Source organism: Spermophilus citellus (genome assembly GCF_964194105.1).
Source record: "Spermophilus citellus genome assembly, chromosome: 16".
NCBI classification, from domain to species: domain Eukaryota; kingdom Metazoa; phylum Chordata; class Mammalia; order Rodentia; family Sciuridae; genus Spermophilus; species Spermophilus citellus.
The window spans coordinates 68,008,504-68,032,769 of record NC_138196.1 but is presented as its reverse complement, the minus strand read 5'-3'; the positions used below and the strand labels follow the sequence as shown (position 1 = coordinate 68,032,769).

The 24,266-nt window shown below is 33.3% G+C and overlaps 1 protein-coding gene across 2 annotated transcripts in view; it reads left to right on the top strand.

The window, feature by feature from the left end:
• The window catches only part of TLL1 (tolloid like 1), a 207,118-nt gene that overhangs the window by 137,891 nt on the left and 44,961 nt on the right, over positions 1–24,266 (top strand). For both annotated transcript variants that reach the window (XM_081269024.1, XM_081269025.1), the window contains exons 10-14: positions 7,552–7,654; positions 9,898–10,014; positions 11,175–11,320; positions 21,515–21,710; positions 23,713–23,838. In XM_081269024.1, coding sequence (XP_081125150.1) covers positions 7,552–7,654; positions 9,898–10,014; positions 11,175–11,320; positions 21,515–21,710; positions 23,713–23,838 — 688 coding nt within the window. The remainder of the gene's footprint in view (positions 1–7,551; positions 7,655–9,897; positions 10,015–11,174; positions 11,321–21,514; positions 21,711–23,712; positions 23,839–24,266) is intronic.

Genomic DNA, 24,266 nt, shown 5'->3' with positions numbered 1-24,266 from the left:
CATATAATTAGAAGCATATAATATGTCTCCTTTGCAACTGACTTATTTTGCAAAGCATTATTTCTTCAAAGTCTATCCATGTTGGAAAATGACAGGATTTCTTTACTTTTAAAGACTGAATAATATTCCATTGTATGTATATACTGCATTTTGTTTTACCATCATCTGTGGGTGGCCATTTGGAACTTTTTCTTTTTTAGTTGTATAGAAATCATTTTCTTTTCTCAAAACTTCAAAGTGATCAGCTAAAAATATAAGCAGGACTAGAGGTGTTCGAACAAGAAGAAATACATTAAAATGAAATTTATTTTAGAAAACTGAAGATATTGCTGTGGGACTAAAATAAACAGAATGACATATCATGTCCCAAGATATAAAGTTATGGTATAGTCAAATTTTCAATTTTTCCCAAATTAATGTATAGTTTTAATATAATACCAAAAAATTTCCATTAGCTTTTTGTTTCATACTTGAACCAAATTTTTCTAGAGTTTATTAAAAAATAGAAGAGTTGGAATAACTGAAGAAAATTTGAAAACAATGTTAATGAGGTGAAGTGGTCTGCACTATATACGATGGTAGAAAAATGTTATGAAGCTTCAGTGATTCAAATTCAGCTGTAATGTCAAAGGGGATTCTGCATCAATGAATAATCCAAAAAGGGCAGAATTATGCCTGTGAGAATAAAAGACTTATTTGCTTATTTATTTATTTATTTATTTATTTAAAGAGAGAGTGTGTGTGTGTGAGAGAGAGAGAGAATTTTCAATATTTATTTTTCAGTTCTCGGCGGACACAACATCTTTGTTGGTATGTGGTGCTGAGGATCGAACCCGGGCCGCACGCATGCCAGGCGAGCACGCTACCGCCTGAGCCACATCCCTAGCCCTTATTTGCTTATTTAAAGAGATGAGTTTTCAAGTGAATTTGAAAAAATGGATTTTTTCAATAAATAGTACTAAAGTTATTTATAAGGATTTGAAAAAATTAAAATTTTACTCATATTTCAAATTCTTTCTAAACAAAACATCAGAAACTTTTTCATATTCTGGGGAATATACCTTACTTTCATAAATTGAAAATAAAAAAATATATATAACAATTTATTTTGGTTATTTACATAAACTTTTTTTCTACAAAAACAAAAATATAAGTCAGAATGGAACTTATAGCATATAAAGAGAACACTAGTATTATTCATTGGTCTTATTCTATTGTAAGCCAATAAGTAAATATTCACATCACAGTAGAAAATGACTAAGAGAACAGATGCATCATTGTAAATAGATGCTCATTTAGTATATAAAATTGTTTACCCTCTCTTTATCAAGGAAATGATGGAACAAACAATGATGTGTTATAAATTGGCAAAGATAGAGTGATAATACCAAGGGATCCTTGATGGTCCAAACTCTAGGAAGTAGAAATTAAATAACCTTTCTGAAGAACATTTGGTAATCTGTGTCACATTAACAAAAAAACAAAACATACAACAACAAAAATCCCAGAAATTTATCCTAGAGCAATGATCTGAGTGTGTTCAAAGATAGTTATTTATATTAATGAAAAATCAGAAACAAAAGCAACTTTGAAAACTAAAAGAAAACATTGATTTGAGAAAATGTTTATAATATGAATTTTTAAAAAAAATGGGCTCAAAATTATAGGAATGAAAATATTTAATTTATAAATTACATAGATTAGAGGTAAAATTATAGAAGACTATATACCAGATTAATTCATATTTCTACTGGGTAAGTTTACAAATATATATTTTTATTTTTCCTTTATTTTGTACATGCAGCATTTTATTTTTTTAGGTCTGTCTTTTACAGCAATGTGAATGTACTTAATGCTACCGAACTGTACACTTAAAAATGGCTAAAATTATATATTTGATGTCATGTATATTTTGCCACAATTAAAAAATAAAGTTGTCAGTTCACATATGTCTTTCTAGGATTGAGTCTTCAAGTATAAAAATTCCTGTTTGATCTAAGCCTATGCTGGATGTTGCACAGTTCATGCTGGTTGAAATCAAGAATGTACAGCTAAGAATATGGCTGTATTTTGCTGATGGGAACACACAGTATTGATTCTTCTGTCCCTTGGATCTGATTGATCTTTGAACAAGGGCAGATTGCTTATGTCTTGAATAGAACTAATATATTCTCTATTTTCTGTCCAACTCATTTAAAGGCTGTCCTTTGACTCTTTTCTTTTTGCAAACATTTCTTTTTGATCCCTCATCTATGTTTTATATCTATGGGGTCAACTCACAATAATTTATATTGCCAAAGGCACCATGTAAATTCAACAATCACCATATATATTTTTGATTCTATTAAAATAGATAAATATTTTCTGATGCATAAAAATTTTGATTCTTTTTTTAAAAAGAGATGTATTTTTCTGATGTGCCAAATAAATCCTTCCTATCAAGAATCTCACAAATTAATAATAGTCATATAATTGCTAGGATGAAAAATTACTGAAGAAAGCAAGATGCAACTTGGGTTCTGAAGAGAGCTCAGATTTTATTGGGAGATTCTAGCATGATTGAAGAGTTGGAAGACGGGGTGGGGGGTGGGTTGTAAAGAGTTTCAAGGCACAGGGAAAGCGAATGTGAAATGCAGGTAGACTTCAGCACGCCTTGGGGAACGTAAGCTAAAACTGGGATGCTTTTTCAGGACACAACTGTAAGAAGTTAGGAATGAGTAGAATAAATCTTATGTGTTGGAGATTGTGAAAGAGAAAGTGGAAAAGGTGGATTTGGACTCGAGAGTTTTTGATAACCAGGCGTTGATGGGATCCAGACTTTACTGAGATTCATGTGACTATAAGTATAGAACATGCTGGAGACAAGTGAAGCTAAAAACCACTGGAAAAGCTTCTAGGCAGGGGTGTGCATTTAGGAACTAACTAGATATGTGGTAGGAGTGGGGATTAAGGAGAGGTATAAGGAAATATTTTGGTGACTAGTAGGTGATGACAAAAATCAAAATCAAAATATTATCACATGAGTTTAAGCAATAAATTGTTTTAATACCATAATCGCACTCTTGTTTCTATCTCTGATATAAATAATTCCTGATTGAAATTTGGGTCTCCCCAAGGTTCCACAACTAGGCTAGGGTCTACTTGAGGTTATGCAAATAATCTAAGGCAGGAACTTCAAGGAAAGCCCCAAGTTCTTCTGTCCATTCTATGAATTTTGAGATTCTCTTATTTTAATATCACTATTTTTTCTGTGAAACTTTAAAATCACATTTTTATATTTCCTAGAATAGTTGACTTCATGAAATTGGATGAAAATTTCTTATATTTCTTTTTTCAAAATGTATGTTGTGATGGATGCCTGAATATTTACCATGAAATGAACATCTTAATGCTTTAGGATTCTCTATGTATTTTTCTACATGTGATTGGATTTAATTTTGATGGGACAAATCTGATAGGATGATATCTGAGATGGTAAGAAGATTCATTTGATATAAAGTTTAAGTAAATTAGCAAACTGAAAAGCTTGAACTTGAACCCAAGGTCTTTTGATTCCTACTCCAGAACAGCTTTTTTTTTTTTTTTTTTGAATTTTTAATATTTATTTTTTAGTTTTCGGCGGACACAACATCTTTGTTGGTATGTGGTGCTGAGGATCGAACCCGGGCCGCACGCATGCCAGGCGAGCGCGCTACCGCTTGAGCCACATCCCCAGCCCCAGAACAGCTTTAATTGTAGGAAGAGATGTTAATTATTTCTCCATTTACTACAATACAATTTCAGATCTGAACAAAAATTTAATGTATTAATTATTAATTAACATTATAATATGTTATAATTATTAAATATATAATTAATACATAATGATTATTTAATTATAACAATTATTGTAGGGATTGACAAACTTTTCTGGTGAGTAAATATTTTTGCCTTTAGAGGGTAGATAGTCTTTGTTCAAATGCTCATTTCTAGCATTGTAGTGCAAGAGCAGACATGGTTGATATAGTAAGGGAATGGATGCAATAATACTTTATTCACAAAAGTAGGTTGCAGGCAGATCCTGTACCAATCTCTGATCTACTCCCCATGAGCCTTATTTCTGAGAGAAAAAGCTGTAGTCAATCCAGAAAGTTTATTAGACTTGTTTAGGTTTCTTTGGGCTGGAACCTAACAATCTATTTCATCTTGTTGCCTTTGAATCTAATCTCTCTCTATCTAAAGAGCCATTTAATAATCAATCCGGTTGGCAATGTCTGCATCTTCCCTCTCCTCAGCTCTAAAGATGTAAATGTTATTGTAATTGGCCATTTTATGGTGCCCATGGACTTTGTTTAGGTAATCGATAATGTCTTAATTGCATGGACAAAAGTTAGTCGATTACATTTTTCTCCGGAGACTTGCAGACATCCAGTCCCTTGAGCTGTTGCTCTGTCTTTCTTCAAGATTCTTCACTCTGCAGCTTTGTGAAGCAAAGTCTTTAATAAGCAAATTTAACAGCAATTGTATCACTTTAACATTGCAACTAGACTCCTAACAGATCACAGGAAACATGAGAACTGTTCTTTGAATCTCCTCCATCTCATGTTCCAAGGGAAGATGGTTAATTTTAACTTGATACTTATATTTACCATCTGAAATAAAATATTTGTATAATTGTACTATGTACTATTCATTTTATCTTTCTTTGAAAGATGCAATATGTTTGCATAAAATAGCATAATATGAAACAACAAAATATTTTCCAAGTGCTTTTGATTTGTAATGCAAGTATGAATTCTGCTGGCAATTTTAGTCAAAGGCCAGAATTTTACTTCTATAGTCAGAGCCTGGGAGATTTGATTTTAGAAAACCTATCTTTATTACATTTTCTACTTCTAAAGGACTCTGTGTTTTATATTAGTGTCAGGCCGGTTTTGTTCCTCCACGGTGCTTGGAGTTTAAACTAGAAGATTAAAAACAAGATAGGAAACTTTTCTGCTCAGTTATCCCCTTTCCTGTGTGTGTATGTGTGTGTGTGTGTGTGTGTGTTGTGTTGTGTGTGTTTATTCTAAGTATTCGAATATTAACTATTAACAATCCAACCATGTCGTTTTTAATTTGGGATGAAATTTGATGATATACATCCAATTCATCGATTTTTTTTTCTCATGCAGGAGGAAATTGAAACTATTTTCACACCATTGTAAAAACTCCCCTTTAAGCAGAGAGAGGAGCCACAAAATGATCCATGGTTATCTTTTTTGTGTCTGTATTCTACTTTTGCTGTCTCCGCTATAACAAATGATAACAAATGAGATCATATGGAGTTGAAACTCTGGTGGTTGCTATAGGGAAAATATGAATTCAGAATGAAACTTAATATCAGGCAGTGGTGGTATTCCCTATTTGTAGCAGACTTAAAGTAAACACACAGTTAAGTGAAAAAGCCAGAAATTATTCTCCCACTGTATCCCGAGAATAATCTGAGGTTGCATGGGAGAAGAAAATATTTGGGTAACTTGGAAAAAATAATTTAGAAACTAAAGCGTTTTGACAATCAAGTGTTGAGGATTTTGAAAAAGAAAGAAAAAATGATCAGTACTTTACCCTTGGATACTTAGGGAATTAAAAAAAATTTCCTGTAGTTATAAATGTACAGAATGGGGCTGGGGATGTGGCTCAAGCGGTAGCGCGCTCGCCTGGCATGCGTGCGGCCCGGGTTCGATCCTCAGCACCACATACCAACAAAGATGTTGTGTCCGCCGAGAACTATAAATAAATAAATAAATAAATGTTGAAAATTCTCTCTCTCTCTCTCTCTCTCTCTCTCTCTCTCTCTCTCTCCTCACTCTCTCTTAAAAAAATTCTCTCTCTCTTTCTCCTCTCTCACTCTCTCTTAAAAAAAAAAAAGAAGTTTAAAAAAATAAATAAATAAATAAATAAATGTACAGAATGCCTTTATTTTGTTTACTTTTATGTGGTGCTAAGGATCAAATTCAGTGCCTCACATGTGCTAGGCAAGCAGTCTGCCACTGAGTTACAGCCCTAGCCCCTATTTGGGAAATTTTTTCAAACAGTCTTTGAAAATATTTGAAACTAAAAAATTGAAGGAAAAATAGATAAGCTTCAAAATGGAATGATAAAAATAACTATTAAAACTAAACACTAATAGTAACAACTGAATAAGTACTAATTAAATAATAATGCATGCTGTATTGTATTTTAAAAAGTATCTCTTATTTTTTCATCCTTGGTAGTATTTTGTTTCTTAGTACATTAATTAAAAAGTAGATGTTAATCTATATGAACAATTGAAGCTGTGCACCTAGATAGAAGATGCTAAGAGAAATTTTTTTGTGTGATATTGTGTCTTCATACTAGAAAGGAGTAGGCAAGCTAGGATTGATTTGCCATAATTAGTACTTAAATTTTTGTCAAATATTGTGTTTAAGAAAGGGAAGAAGTATATGTTTTCTTCACAGTATTGGTAGGATTTTTCTGTAATATAGGTTCAGGGTTATTGATTTTATATTTTATCTCTTTCATTATTCCTTTAGATTTTTTATAATCAGCATTTTCTTTGAGCTCTTTGAATATTGTTATAAATTATTATTTTATAATAGAAACATTTCAAATATTCATAATTTGTTGCATTTGGGCAAAGTCCATTTCAATGTCAACAGGGAAAAAAAACAGGTATACTATGAGCCATAAGCATATTAGATAATTTAAGCAGAACCGAGTTAGAATGAGTTTTGAACACACAAAATGATTTCCAAACGAATTTTACTTAATTTGAGCACATTTCTAACATTAGATTGATTGTACTTTTGTTGTAATCAAGTAAATAAAGAGTTAATTCTTTGAAAAGTAAAGAACTTTTATGAAGCAATGAAAAAATTATCTTTCCTAGAATTGCTCTTGAGTTATCTTTACAAAAAGCAGCATCATTCCAAAACAAAGTACAGAATAAAGGTCATGTACAAAATCTAACTTGAAAGGCTTTGAATACGTATTCTTGGACCTTAAGAAGAGTAGTGACATATGAGTTTGATTATAGTTTCAAGGAAACATTTAAATGCTAGGACTGCATTTAAACATTTCAACATACACAATGATATTACGTTCTGGGAAAATGGCACCCAGTGGTTATTTTAAACATAATTATAGATATCTGACTGTTTGTCTTTGAAATAAATTATTAAAAAGAAGATATTCATGAAAAAAATTGGAATTATTCATAGTTTAAATCATATTTATCATAGAAAATTCATAATAAACTATTCAAATGAAGATTTGTTTTATTTGTGCAATTAATTGTTCAAATTCACTTTACAGAACGTTGGGTTAATTTAATTCCTTCTCGTTATTAACATTGTGCTTCTATTGGAATTATTAATGAAAATGAGAAAACATGGTTTGGGGGCATTTAAGAAAAAAATATTAGGGTGATTAAAATATAGAAAAAAGAAAGAAATAGCTGTAAGTTCCTTTTCACTGTAGTTTTGGTTCCTTCCTTCCCGGATTCAAATTACAATCATTTTTACTTTGTTGTTTTCCTCCATCTTACAGATTGTCTTAAATTTTACCACAATGGACCTATACAAGAGTAGTTTGTGTTGGTATGACTACATTGAAGTAAGAGATGGGTACTGGAGGAAGTCGCCTCTCCTTGGTAAGTGCTTACTTGTCTCCTATGTGGTTACACAAGTATTCTGTCCTGTATAGAGACCGTCTGTTCTCTCAAGGGTCATCTTAGAGTTTAAATGTATGTAGTCTACATTGCTTTTATTTCGACTACCCTTTTCCAAACATACTCAGAGAAATGAATACATTGATTAATTGACTTAAATTAACTACAAGTGGATATTTGGATCTGAATGTAATGCTTGAGCATAGCTTTTTCATATATTAGGGTTATAATGATAATTCTTCAGTATGTTCCTGTTTTTTCAGCTTAATAATTGTGATTTCTTAATTTGTAATTTTTAAACATTTATTTTTTAGTTGTATGTGGACACAATACTATTTTTATTTTATTTTTATATGGTGCTGAGGATCACACATTTTGATGAAACAAAAAACAAGATCAGGTGTGAATATATTCTGTGGGTGTTCTGTGTTTGCTGAGGCAGTAGCATGTGTTCTGTCAGGTATCTGATAGATTCTTCCTGTGCCAAGCATATTAGTTGTTTCTATAGACATTTCTGGTTTTTCTTCCAAGAGTTTTTCTGTGGCTGAGAAAACAAAAACACTTGTAGTTTGTGTCATTAGCTGTAGCCAGATTTGGTCCCCATGTAAATCTGCCATCAGTGCTTAACCACAGACCACACTATTAACTTGTATGAGGTGGTTTACTCTTGCCCTGTTTAACTTAAGAGGTGAGAGCTGTTGTGAGCGTGTGTGCTTCTATGTGGATATTTTCTTAATTTTTCCTTTTTTTTTTTTTTTTGAGATTGTGGCTTCTTTTATTTTTAGAAGTAGCTTTGTTTAGCCATGTTGATGTGTTAGACAGATTTCTTTTTTCTGAACATCCAAAACCTGCTGAATGGACACTCTTAGATTAAAAGTGACAGCAGCCTGAGTAAGTTGGAGATCTGTGGAAATGTTTAAAAATAGGGAAGTAATGAAGAATTAAAGTAATGTGAACAGTCAGGTTGAGGAAAACATTGTCTTGTACGTTTAGTCTCTTAGCCTAGATGAAGCCATATGTTATATACATTTGTGTATTCCAAAGGAAACATTTCATTAAGCTCATATAAATCTGAAGCTAAAATTTGAGTTATGTCCACCAGACTGACTCAGTGTGATATGGTCTTCATGTGAAAAGATTTCTCCACCATTTCTTGTAAAACTTTAGCCCTCAGAGTGCTTGCCCTATATTCATCTGGAAAGGTGTAAGAATTATAAAAACTCAGGAATTATAAAAAGTCCATATCCTCTGAGCGAGAGATTAATTTTAACAGATTTTCCTGGCAATTTTCATGCATACTATAGCTTAAAATGCACTATAGGAACCTCTAATTCATTTTGCATCTTGGGAAGATATTGTTCTTTCTTTTCACTGTTAATAAATTTGCTTTATTTAAATTGGCTACCAGTTTTCTCATATTAAAATTATGCATGATGTCATTTTCAGAGGCACACAAAAGTAGATAGAAATGTCATGTGTTTATAGAATTATTTCATGTGCTTTGTCACATTTAACCATTTGTCATTATGTGAGTTCTTAGAACCCCAAGGTAGACATACAGTAAGCAATGAATTTTTGTGGAAGGGTTGCATAAGAAAGGAAGAAACAATAGTTAGTATTGCATCTATTTTTCATTATTTTTACCTCTGGATATGCAATTAGAAAACGTCACATCACAGACTCAAGTCTTATAGTAATGTTGGTTATTCTGCCTATAATTCCACCAATTGCAGCTTTATAGATGAGATAGTGTATGCAGTAAGTTCGTCGGAGTATCCCAGACGTTGTCCTGATGGGTTCTCATTGACCCTGGCTAGAGAACCAACTTCTGTTTGGACCAGGAGCACATTTGTCAGCAAGTCACTCTCCTGCTTACTGACCAGATGGAGACTTGAACCAGTGTCTCGAGGGACTTGTGTCTTTTCTGTTTTTCACCTTGATGTATCATGGGTCCATCTGTAAATATCCTTTTTGAATTAACTCTTCTTACTACATGTGATGATAATACTGACATCAGTTGTTTGATAGTTTATAAATATATATGAAGAGAATGTTTTATTAACCTTTATTAAATAAATATTAAGGCACTATTCTGACTCTGATCACTAGGGATAGAGATACTTGCCAAACTAGGTTTTATATGTATAGTTTGTAGCTAATGTAGAAAGCAAGTAGAACACAGAATCATATTTATTTTGTGCTCTTTATTCTTTCATTTCTTTTAGGTAGATTCTGTGGGGACAAGGTGCCTGAAGTTCTTACCTCTACAGACAGCAGAATGTGGATTGAGTTCCGTAGCAGCAGTAACTGGGTAGGAAAAGGGTTTGCAGCTGTCTATGAAGGCAAGTCACATTGAAGTTAAGAAATGAATGTATTTTAGATCTCTCAGCTAAGTGTCCTTTTTTTCCCCCCAATTTCATTAGAATGATTTTGTGACCATATTTAAAAGTTTTAAATTATAACATTTTGTGAACATGCATTTCAATATTCACAAATTATTTTTATAAAAAAATTCTCCAGACATTAAAACTGTTAAAAACAGCCAGTTTTCTTGTATCAATGATATAGTAACAACAAGATGTGCTCAGAGAGGTGTGGGAGAAAAAATCCAAATGGCACAAAGTGTTTAAAATTTGTTTCACAATACTATTAAAATAGTATGAAGACATTATTTTCCTTTGTCCTGATTTTGTACATATTTGGTCCCAGCACTACTGAAATAGTCTATTATAGGAAACTGCACAGAAAGTAATTGTGCACATTTCTAAAGCATGCTTTGTCTAAATCAGAGAGTCAGCATTCGAGGAAGAATTTATTGCATGCTTTGTCCTATGCTTCTCTAAAACAATAAGATAGCATTGTGCTTCCTGGCTTTAAAAACAGCCCCTTACTCACCATGTGGTAGACAGTGGAGACCCTTGCTTGTATAGGAGTTTAGGTAATTTCCAAGACAGAGATTTTTGCTTCCCTTAAACTTTTAAGTGAATGGAAGCATTTTGCTTTAAAGATTAACTGCACAGTGGTGAAGAGGATTATTTGGATGAAGCCACAGATGTTGAGCACATGATGCTAGCTCACTGCCAGAGGCCCATTCAGTTATGTCAGGGTGAAGCTTGTCTGCTGATGAGCTATTTTACCTGCGGTCAAAGCAGTTCAGGAAATCATAGAACAAACTCACATAGAATATATTTATAAAATTCCTAAAGGCTTATATAAGTTTAAGACATATTTATTTTTTCAGGGGTGAAAATGTGACATAAGAGTGATCAACAATTATATATTCCTTGACTGATAGTGATCTACTGTTTATAGTTAAGAGAACTACATGTTTTACCCTCTAAATCTGCACAACAGTATAACCAGCCAACTCTGATTTTTTTTTTTATAACCTGGTTTTTATGTTCTTAGTTACAGGAACTGAACTTCAATATTGGCTTAGTAGAAAATGAAAATGAAGTGCCATGTCTAGTTCTATTTATTTACTTATTTTTGCTTTCTTCAGCTATCTGTGGAGGTGAGATACGCAGAAATGAAGGGCAGATTCAGTCTCCTAATTACCCTGATGACTATCGTCCGATGAAAGAGTGTGTGTGGAAAATAACGGTGTCTGAGGGCTACCATGTCGGACTGACCTTTCAGGCCTTTGAGGTAAAGTCTTTTAGGTGACCTTCATGGGGCATCTTCTCCATAAATGACAGTGGCATTTAAGGGAATCCTCATTAAACCAGTAAAGAAACAGAGAATCGGCCTTTTAATCAGTGAAGAAACAAAGGATCAGCTATAAAATGTAACATCAAGAGCGAAAGGTTTTTTAAAATTTTTTCTCCCTTTCCTCTTGCTACAGACTTTTTTAAGAAGATTAAAGCGAGTTTACATTAACTTCGCTATTTGAATTAGGATGTTTGAAGTGCTGACAATAGGGTTTTTTTTTTATTTTTGACAAATGTGTGGGCTTATTTCACAAGACTACTTGGAGGGTCCATTAAGTAATAGAACTTTTATTTCCCTTCTAAGAGGTTAAAAGGTAGACAATCTTTTTTGTTGTTGTTGTTGGGAGAAAAATCCTTTTTTTTTTTTTTTTTTTGCTTTTTACCTGTTAACACAGATCATTGTTTACATCAAATATAGAAATTCAAGTGTTCTTAGGAGTTTTCAACTTCATCAAAAATATTTGTCAGGAAGATCAGAGGCACCATTTTATTATTAGATGAAGGGGTAGAATAAACTAAAGATGAATCAGAATTCTGGATCAAAGTCAGGGTCTCAAATGACTAGGCCCAAGCTGGTTAAAGTGTAATGTTTCGTGGAACAAGAGAAACTGAAGTAGTGATTTGAAGATAAGAAATGGGGGAGTTTTCCAGGGACTCTAGAGCATGTTTGAATCAAATAGTCACTTGAGAAATAGAGGCCAAGGTGAAGAAGTGAAGACGAACAATGAGATGGTGTTGGATCTAGATGCCATGATTGAAGATTCTCTCTACGCTGATCAGAAGCTTGATTTACTGTGTAAGTTGTCAAAAGGCAGTAAAGGGCCCTGTCTATCAATAGCTAGGTTGCTCTTGCCACTGAGGGCAATGATCAGGGTCCAGGCTGTGGATCTATAACAGGAGCCTCAGGGGAATCTAGACATTTTCATAAGCCCAGAGATCTTCACACACTCTCTGTAAGCTGGCGTTCTGTATTTCTTTTGTACTTTTCTCTATCTTCTTCCCCTTCCATGTGTCATTTAGTTTCCTAGATATATTTCTCAACATGAAAAAAAAATGTCTCTGCTTTGATCAGGATGTTGTAGTTTATGCTCAAAACTACTTTCCATTTTTGGAAATCTTGGTTCTGAAATTATCTGACTCACATTTGAGTTTTGTTATTTCATGGACACATAGGAGTGCAAATATTGTTTAGATAGACTAGTTAATAAGGAACTAGGATTGAATGAAAGATTTTCACCTGCAATTCAGACTGGAACTGATTATTGAAAAATTATCTACCCAATGGTCATATTACCTGTATTTGGGGATATTTCAAGAATTAAGACATTAGCTGTCTTTCAATATATAACTCATTCAATTATGGAATTCTCTCATTACAGAAATGATGTCAGACAAGGCATTCATCCCATGCACCTAAGAACAAGGAAAGATGAAATTACTGGCTTGGCTGTCTGTGCTTTTATTTTATTTTTTATGTATCAATGCAATAACAGTGATATTCTTCAAAAACAGGATAGGTTATGGACAAATAGGAAGCATTTGCAACTAGGCTGTTCCTGACATGTCATTTAATACTTGTTGGCCAATTAAATGAATGCATGATTACTATGCTTTGGGATTGAGAAAAGTCAGGTAATAGTCTGACTGATAATACATTTTGTTTTCTACAGTTTCCTGTCCTTTCTTCATTTTGCCATATATCCATTATGTTTCTGCCTGTTTCACTTAGATACTGGGCATATTTCAATGCGTAAACACACCAAACTCTTTTATCATCCTCATTACAACCACTCTTCCTCAGCTCAGCTTAGTTCTACCTCAGCATTTGGTGTCACCATTTACCTAAGAATATCCTTAATTCTACTTTTTTTTCCCCTTAAGCCTCCTCGTGAGGCTCTCAGCATATTCCATTAGCTTTGTCTTCAAATTATGCACATACATCATGACTTCATAACAGTTTCTGGCTGCCACCCTGTCCTTGTCCTCACCTCTTCTTTTGGAACTCTTGCTAAGCACCTCAGGTCTCAACTCTTTCCCTACCTGCCCTGTTCTCTATAGAATGGCCAGAATGACGCTGTTGCAAGTTAAGGTGGATGGTGACGACATTACTTACAATCACCTTCCTGGTTTACATCAAACCTAGAGTAAAATCCAGACTCAATTATGGAGCAAGACACTCTGCAATTCAGTCTTAAATATCCTTCTTTCTCTTCTTATGTCAGCTAGCATCCAGGACCTTCCTATGTCATGGCATTTGACACTGATATTTACCTACCTCTAGATCTTTGCTCTTATTCCTTCCTCACATCATTCAGATCTCTGTTTATTGCTTTTTTTTTATACTGGGGATTGAACATGGAAGCATTTTACCACTGAGCCTCACACCCAGCACTTTTAATTTTTTTGTTATTGTTGTTTTTGTTTTTGAGATAGAGTTTCACCAAGTTGCTTAGGGCCTCACTGAGTTGCTGAGGCTGGTCTTGAAGTTGGGATCCTTCTGCATCCAGCCTCCTGAGTTGCTGAGATTATAGGCCTGCACTACCGTGCCTGGTGTATTGCCTTCTTTAAAAATACTTGCCCACAATGCTTTAAAACATATTCTTATCCTACAGTTTTTAAACCATCACTCTTTCATTTTATTTTGTTATATTTAAAACAATTGGAATTTATGCCATGAATCTGTTTGTTTACATGTTTATATGTTCATTTATATGTTTATATGTTCATTATTAGTTACAGGAACTGAACTTCAATATTGACTTAATAGAAAATTAAATTACCCCTACCTCCTAATACTATCACCTTGGGAGTTAGGATCTCAATGGTGACATTCTGGGTAGAATATCTTTCTCCTTAGTTCATACCTTTCTGGGAATTTATGCCATAGTTTCATCTTTCCCAGTATGACCTGGATTTCAATATAAGTAAAGAACATAAGACTAAGTATCTTTGTTAATGAATATGGGGCATCTTTGAGAAGAGGACCTTTTTGGAGGGACCAAATATTTATACTATTTGAGAAGTGCTTTGGCCTGAATGTTTGCATGCCCTGAAATTTATACTTTGAGATCCTAATTCCCAAGGTGATGGTATTAGTGATGGTCTCACTAAAATATGATTGATCACCAAAGGATAAGGATTTTACCTGTTGCTGATGCCTATATCTCCAGCACTAATGACTTCAAGATTAATAGTTGATAATAGAACAGATGGAAAGATAGATGTAGGTGTTTGAATGAAAATTAATGAAGTTTCATGGATGGAAATTAAGATCATCTTTTAGTATCAAAAGTATGTAGGTTTCTATGAAGAAGGATACAATCCTAGACAGATAAGTTAGATTTAGATCTTGGAGGACCTGGTAGGCTATGTGACTGAATTCAGGCTGGAGATCCTGAGTCCTCCCAAATCTGAAACTGATAAGGATTTAGAGTTGCCTAAATCTTGATATAGAAACTGAGCTTAAGCCATTGACCAAGTATCACACCAGCTAGCACTAAAATTCATGTACACTTGATTTTATTTGAAAATTTGCCTATTCAGTAAAATTTGTGCAAGCCAAAAATAAATATTCATCATGTTTTTTGGATCATTTAAAGTCACGCATAGAGCACTTAACATGGATATTACCAGCTGTGATGTGCTTTACTGGGAAAACGTGTGTTAGATAAGCCTCACTCAGGAATGAGTCATAGCGTTGTTGGCTGTGAGTTTAGTGTTCATGAATTGCCAGTATATTAAGGTGTCCTTAAATAGAAACACACATAAAACAAGGCTATGTACTGATTGGCTGATAAAAATTTTATGACTAGAATCTTACAAAAACCTAACACTATAATTTCCTGGGAGCAATGAATCAATCTGCTAATTCACTGTTCTCAGCAACTTTATAGAACACACTAACAACACACTGTAGTTATCAATAACCAGTTGAATATATTTTCTTAATTGTCGTACCATGCCTTAGATGGTTTATTTAGTCAGTTATCTGTTTACATACTTATTTTTGTTTACACATCATGTTTTAAATTTGCATATTATGTATTTTATATTGAAAATACATAATCAAAGATAATGTTATCCCAAATTCTCAATGTTTCTTGATTTTGCCTAACAATTTTTATTCACTTAACTGAGTCATAAACTTTTTTCAAAAACTGTCTTACTTTTCTCCTTTATTCTCTGTTACTCTAAAAAGGCCACTAAGATAAAACTCATCATTCTGTTGAGAGCTACTGTAAAAACAAACTTATTAGATCTCCTTTATGGGAATTTATGCCACAGTTTCATCTTTCCCAGTATGACCTCGATTTTAATATAAGTAAAGAACGTAAGCCTAAGTGCTTCTGTTAATGCTTATCAGGTATATTTGAGGAGAGGACCTTTTGGGGGAGGGACCAAATATTTATACTATTTGAGAAGAGCTTTGCATGTCCTGAATGTTTGCATGTCCCGGGATTTATACATTGCAATCCTAACTCCCAAGGTGATGGAATTAGAAGGTGAGGGGGTAATCAGGATGTGATTAGTATCTTAGGTTCCCGTGTAGTCAAGAACCACGGCAGGATGTGATTAGGTCATAAGGGTGGAGCCCTGATGAATCTGATTACTGAACTGGTGAAGAGGGCCTAGAGAGCTTCTACCACAGGAGGACATAGTGAGAATGTGCTAACTTGTAGAGGGCTCTAACCAGACACTGATCTGCTATTGCGTTGATCTTGGACTTCCCACCTCCCAAGCTGTCAGAAATAAATTTCTGATGTTTATAAGCCACTCTGTCTATGGAAGTTTCTTATAGCATCCCCAGTGTGGAGTAAGGTAGGAAACTTTCTCTTTTCTTACGGGATGCAGTATTTTAACACTAATATATGGAAGTAAATTTGTATATAAACTTAGATTATCTCTGAAATTAATTCAAAGAGTTCATCCTCTGTTCAGCAGAAGTGTTACTTATAAGATTATAAGCCTTAAGTACTCTTTTATTTGAGAACTTTCAGTATGCAGAAATAGAGAAGAGAAAAAAGTTTTGGAGACTGGGAATGTTTACAGGAACAACTTCAAAGAAATGTCAATAAAATAGAAAAGAAGTGAAATAAACCTGGAGCTTACTTTTGTTTAAACTGAAATCCTCACATACATTAATTCAAGAGGGATTAAGTTTGAGGTACTTGTCAACATTGCTACACATTCTGATTTGAGGATTCTTTCCTTATGAAAACCAGAGATGTTTAACAGCCTTAACCATCGTTGCTACAAGCTTCAATGTTCCTGCATACAACAGGTTTTATCTTATTATTTGGTAAATTGCCCAACTAAAAACACTCTTTTAATTTCTTTAAATATTTGCATTAGCTTACAATAAGTAGTGGTCTTTGTAAATGAACTAAGAAGCCAAGATAAGGATGTCTTAGTTATGTTCTTTTATTTGCTATGCAGTGTTTTGGGGGGTGTGCAGCTAAGATTATGTATTGGTTAATGACTGAAGAAGAGAAGAATTAAGAAGCTCTTCAGAAATTGTAATTTAGGCTACAATTGAACTCTGAAAGGTTTGCGTTTGTTACTTTAAATAAACTTGCCTAAGTTCACAAAATTGGTAGCATTGTGATTGAAACAAAGTTCCCAGTCTGTGTATTTATGTCACTGAGTCCTGGTAGCCAAGAACCACCATAGTATTCTTCAGTATTCTTTCCTTGTATCCAATGCTGTTCCCTCCCAAATGTCTTCATATGTTTTGGTATCTGGTATTGCCCATGGTATTGCATGTCAGTCAGGGACACGTCTACTTCATTCATTGATGTTACACACTGTCAAGTACATACTATTTGTGCATAGAAGTTATTAGTAAAACTATTACATTCATGAGTAAATGTAAAATGCTTGTGTCTTGAAGGAAAACAAAAAAGGAAGTGGAGGCATTTAAATAAAGAATCCACATGAAAACAAACTTAACCAAGACCCAGGATGTTGCTTTTAACATTTTGAGTATATTTTCCCCCTTTTACAACTGTAATCATGTATTAATATTAACTCAATATCAAATGCAACTACTGATAAATATTAATTTTATAGAATAACAGAATTAAACATAATTATTTATATTAAGCCTTCCCCCTTTTTGTTCAGGATTCTGTTTGTTGATAGCATTAATTCCTGGATTTTACATGATTTTTCTCACTATTAAATTTAATTTAATATTTAATGATAAATGCTTACTTGTATTGCTTGTAATAGTTTCCTTAACATTTTCCTCAAGAGCAAAAAACAACTTTAACTTTGTTCTGAGTATATATCATTATGAGTTATATTACCTATAAAAGTTGCATTATTTTGATCAAAACATTACTTATATTTGAATGTATAATTTGATTAGATTTTAAAGCTGCATTATAACACGATGTAATAAGATTTTTACTGTAGTAAAATATCTGTGACATGAAATTTACCATCATAATCATTTTGAAGTGTATGTTCAGTAGTTTTAAGTACATTTCACATTGGACAATCAATCTCTAGGACTCTTTTCATCTTGCAAAACTGAATTCTATACCCACTAACAATAGTTCCCTCAATCTTCCTTCTCCCTTCTCCCCTCTCCCAGGCCCTGGCAGGAATAATTTTCTTCTGTCTCTGTAAATTTCTGTTCTATGTGTGAGTCTAGGTATCTCCTATAAGCAGACTCACATATAGCATTTGTTTTTTTCATAATCGGCTTATTTCACTAAGCATAATGTCAAGTTTCATCCATATTGTAACATATATCAAAATGTCCTTCCTTTTTAAACCTAAATATCAATTCATTGTATGTATATTTATTCACCTGTACAAGGACTTCCATCTTTTAGCTGTGAATCATATTGCTGTGAGTACAGATATACAATTACATATGTTTATTTCTATATACACTATTTTGTATAATGTATGTTGGATGCAAAGTCTGGGTCCTCTTGGACTGGCTTTCCTTCCGTGTTAGAGTTCATTTGCAAGAACAGCTCAAGAAACTCTGTACAAATTGGTGGTTTTAAAATGAGAGGTTGACCACTTTTAGCCCAATTAAATTCATTTTACTTTTTTGCTAAACGGTAAAAATCACTTTTTTCTTAGTTCTCTAACTGGCTATTAAAGGTAGAGATCCCCACTGAGTAATAAAATGTAACACTAACCCCTCTGGCTGGCCTTTGGTGGTGTTATTCCTTTTTTTGTGTATTTGGACCTATTTCAAGTATCATTTAAATATCAGTTTTCTGAAAAAATGTTCAGAACTTACTATTACTTTCACTGTATTCTTTATGACATATTGGGTCTGTTCACTTTGTGATAAACTTGCCACTTTCATATGTAAATTATGCTCTGATTACATTAAAGTGTGTAATAAATCAGCATCATTATTACAAAACATATTTCTTATGTGTGTGATTGTGCATGACATTGCACCTGACTCTCAGCTCTTTGAACTGCATCCATGTTTTAATTCAAGGAGAAACTGCTTTTTCTTTTTTATTTATTTATTGCTTTTATATACCATCAACTTTGTTGTTCCTTTTTTCAAGAAGCTTAGTGTTATTGGCATGACATCAGTGGACTTAATTCACTTTGTATCTTCAGCACATTTATTCTATATATTCATTGATGAAGTGATATGGCACAGGTGGAGAAAATATTGCACAAATGGCATAAAAATGACTCACAATTTCACTTATGCTTTCATTCATCATGTAGGTGCACTTGATGAAGAATAATTATAATTAATAGCAATGAAGCATATTCATTGTACTTGCCTTCCACACAGGATTAAACTGGAAAGGTATACAAACACCATCATTCCAATCTTTGAGAAGAGGTCTAGGGTTGGTGTTGTGAGGCATAATGCATTTCTGAATATGTTAAGTTCATATAGATAAAAGGCACATTTCATTTCTAAACAATTCGATCAGTAAGACACTGTTATGTGAGTATGCAGTCCCTATTTCTCCTGTGTTACCTCCTAATACGAGGTACATAATATTTAGTATATAAATAAAATGAAATCCATAAGTAGGTACTAGTGTAATTAGTCCTAAAATTAGACATTTTTATACATTTACCCATGATATCTGAATATCTACATTTTGTGTATCACATATTTAAGTATTCAGGTTTAACTAAGCAGTGGATATATTAGAAATTAAAATTGAAAGCGATTTATTGTTTATTGATTAAAAGGACAGAGTGTGTGATGAACAGGGAAATATCAATTTCTTTTTAATCATTGAAAATTTTTTTTTCACTTTCAATAGTGTCTATATTGTTTGCCTGTGAGTAGCACAATTTTAAATGCAACTGTTTTCTTAAAATACTAGTTGAAAGACCTTTGAAATTAGCTTACTAATTTTTATTCTAGCATGCCTCTTAATATGAAATAATATGATTTAATTTTTATTAAAGGACCTTCTCCTGCAAGGAGTTTTTTTCTTATCATTTTCAATTCCTTTCCTCTTCCATCTTGTTTTTTTTCCCTCCCTTTTCCAATATGATTTATGAATTGGGGCAGTTTATTCTATATTGCTCTGAGCAGCTGAGGATCTATAGTTGTTTTTTTATCTGCATTCTTGTTACTGTTTAGTGTTGACTTTTTTCTTTTGTCTTTAGGAAAAATGTGTGCATTTATGATTCACATGCTCAGTGAGCCCCTACCTGTTGATATCATTAAGAATTGCTACCACTACCCCATTCCCAATTCTTATACTCCTTACCTTGTTTCACTCATATTTTTTCATGGAACTTAGCACTTTCTAATATATTCTGATTTGATTGCATATTTTTTGATTATGTACGATTATTTCTTTTCTATTTTTACACTAGAAGAATGTAATATACAGAAGGGCAAAGTTCTGGTATTTTGCTAAATGATATACACCAAATATTGAGAAGGGTACTAGCTGAGAGTAGGTCCTGAATGTTTGTTGAAAGAATGAATGAATTCTCTTTTGTGGTTGCAGGAAAGAAAATGGCAAATGTAGCACGTACTCTTAAATCTAAATCTGTGCTTCTAGTAAATTTATTTCCTGGTTGTCTTTATGCTACTTGATATGAAGACTATCACTGGTAATACATTGATGGATTTGTAAAAGGAGTTTTCAATCAACTATATAAGCAGTTTCATGCATTCAGATTGTAACTCTCTGAATGAATCTAATTCCAAAAGAAATAGAATTTCTGATATTAGTTTCATAATGGGAGAACTCCATCAACTAATGAATTATATGTTGAATAGTAGTTGACAAGATGTAATAGTATTAATGGTTTTTAAATTATGGATGCCTTTCCTTTATAGCTTTAAATACCTAATAAACAGTTGAGACTTCAGGGATAATACCCAATTTTTATGAAAAAGAAAGTTAAAAGTAAAAATTTTATTCGGAATTTGTCTTATTATTTTTATAGTAATTTGTACATTTTTTGGTCTGTTGTTTTTAGAAGTTAAGGGCCAAATTGTTCATGAACAAGAGTAATCTATGAAGTGTCAGGTTCATGAACAAGAGTCAGGCTGACATTCTGATCTAATATTTGCATTTAGTCATTAATAAAAGGGAAATTATGAGGGTTAAAAAGAGTGTGTCAATGTAAAAGGGCTCATCCAGACAAGACCATGTTACCTTGAGAAAAAAGAAAGCCAGCCAAATATGGTGGCACATGCCTGTGATCCCAGAGAATTGGGAGGCTGTGCCAGAGGATCACAAGTTCAAAGCCAGACTTGGCAACTAAGCAATTTAGTTAAGACCCTGTTTTTGTTTTTGTTTTTTTAAATAGAAACCACTGCTGATTCTATAAGATAGAAGTCTTTCTATACCCAGCCATGCTAATTATGGATAAAGAATGTTATACACAATGAAATACTGTCATCACATATTATCAGATTTTCCATTCAGATTTTCCTGCTGGTCCTAACTCACATGGATATATTTCCATACAATTTTAACTTTTAAAAGTCCTTTATTCAAATGCAACATGTGCGCTTGTGAGAAATACTTATTGCACTCACTTAAGTAACTTTTGTATTAACAAGTCAGTTCTATGGCACTGAGTACATAATACTCTTCCTATAAAATTGTTTATGTATTAATGAGGTCATGTTCACAAATTTTTATTATTGTAGATTGAAAGACATGACAACTGTGCCTATGACTACCTGGAAGTTCGAGATGGAAACAGCGATAATAGCCCTGTGATAGGTCGTTTCTGTGGTTATGATAAACCTGAAGACATAAGATCTACCTCCAATACCTTGTGGATGAAATTTGTTTCTGACGGAACTGTGAATAAGGCAGGGTTTGCTGCTAACTTTTTCAAAGGTAATTTGCAGTAATGTGCAAACATGAGATTCTCTTTTTCAGGGAGAATTGTATTATTTATCTTAAAGTTGGGGAAAAACTGGCTTGTGGTTGTATTAAAAGTTGAAGTATGCTCTGTTTATAAAGATATTTGGTGAATTTTGATGGGAAAGGTAACTAGTGAAATATTGGAGTTTGGAACTTCATAGCACAGGGTAGAGACGCTAGGATGGCTACCATATGTTCTTTATGAAATAGTCAAAATAACAAAATTCAGAAAGGAAGAAAATATTTATAGTACATGAATACATGTAATAAACAAAGGATCTGTAACCAGAAGGGAATTTATTGAGATGTAGTTGACACATCAGTTTATCTCCAAGTGCCAGCATGTCTAAAGAATCACTTCCAGAATGGTGTTCTTCCACACTGGAAAGAATTTACATCTTCTTTAGCAAATTATTCTGATGCCTAAAATGTCTTTATGACAAAGGATTGTTGCTGATCAGCTTTAATTTTGAATTGCATAATTGCATTTTTATCTCACATATTTGATGTGTTTTATGAAGGTAAAATGAAAACTACTTTTGTGTAAATAGAAACATCAAATATGCCTATGGGAAATTCGTAGACATTTATATTAAGTGTGTCATTGTTGAATAAAATTTCCTATGAGTGGAGCAAACAATTATCTCTACACTGCTTTTTATAGGATGAATGAAGCAATCAATATGTATATGTCAAAATTTATTGATAGACATCTAAATATTTTCCTTATTTCAAGAACAACAGTAAATGAATTATCCCTGAGAGTTACTTAAGTATTCATCATATGAATTGAAATACAGAAAAACTTGATGCTCTAACTATATGAATTGATCAAAGTGTAAAATTTTTTTCTGTATGTGTTATATTTCACAGAAAAAAATTGGGCTGCCAAACATTTTTCCTGTGATATTTATGTATATTTGGTTATCAAAAATACTTAGTGTTTTGCTGATAGATAATTTCACCAGAGGATCTTTACAATTTGCCTAATTCACATTAAGTTATTTCTGGAAAGCAAGATATGAAGTATTCTGTTATATACATTTTTAAAAATAGTATCTATTTTTCAGACATTTTCATATACAGTTTAAGTAGCATATACATTTGTGAAAATATTGAATTATTATGTTATGCATCAAAATGTCCTTATAAGAAACAGTGAATATAAGTATTTATAGTAAACACTTTAAAGAGATCCAGTCAACTTCTGAGTTTTTTATTTGTTAGAATATTAATTTATAACATATTTGCCACATAATATTTCTTAATAATGATATTTTTAAAAAACTTTTTATGCCTGTGAATGGCAAATTTGAGGCCAGACTCAGCAACTTAGCAAGACCTTCTGCAACTTGGCGAGACCCTGTCTCAAAATAAAAAATACAAAGTAATGGATTTTTACTCAGTGTCAGCGCACCCCTGGGTTCAATCTTCAGTATAAAGGAATAATTTTATATGTGTGTGTATGATGCTGAAGATTGACCCCAGGCTGGTCTCGTACATGCTAAGCTTGTACTCTATCACTGAACTATATTTCAGTAGCCCCTAGAATCATTTTTTTGAGATTCATCTAGCAAATTATACTATGAAATTAATAGGGAAACTATGCTTTTTCAGTGAGTTTTTCTATTTCATTCTGAATAACCTCTAAGATTTGACAGTCTCATTTGACCTGAAATTCAGGGAAAAAGAAAAACCCACAAACACACACACACTGTGTCTTGGAGAAGGTACTGTTCCATTGACCCTGTCCTAGTTTTCTCTTGGTTCTTCCACAATTCTTAGGAGGTTACAGACATGAGCCTTCTGTGTGATCCATAAAGGGCTTATACATTGTTCCTGCTCCTTTCCCAAAGAAATGAATCGTCTTTGTTTTATTTAGAGCCAGTAAGCATCATATTTACAAAAATTTTTGCACCCTACCATGTAAAGACAAAACGCTCTACTTGTTCTGTATCTCTCACCATTTTTATAGAGGAGGACGAGTGTGCCAAACCTGACCGAGGAGGCTGTGAGCAGCGCTGTCTGAACACTCTGGGCAGCTACCAGTGTGCCTGCGAGCCTGGCTACGAACTGGGGCCTGACCGGAGAAGCTGCGAGGGTAGGGCTGGATTGCCACAGTGCTGCCTGCCTGGAGACCCCTGCCCATCCCTTTCCTTCATGTATTCTCATTCTCTTGTCTCTCTCTTTCCTTCATGTTCACTTCACTCACAGTCAGGGCTGCTGTGAATCTTTGCCTGGATTCTTGTTAGAGATCAGTCCCTTTCTCCTTGGTCACCAGGCCCATAATGGATGGATGGATGGATGGATGGATGGATAGATATAGATAGATACATACATACATATTGATTTCTATCTCTATCTAGATCTAGTTTTGTATCCATCCCTCCATGCATCCATCCATTGGTCTATTCATCATTGTTTTTATCTTTTTTTTTAACATAGTCTATGAATGTCTCCCTTATTAAGATGACAAGCCAGAATCTGAACCATCTTTGTATCTTTAACATCTAGCACAGTCAGAACAAA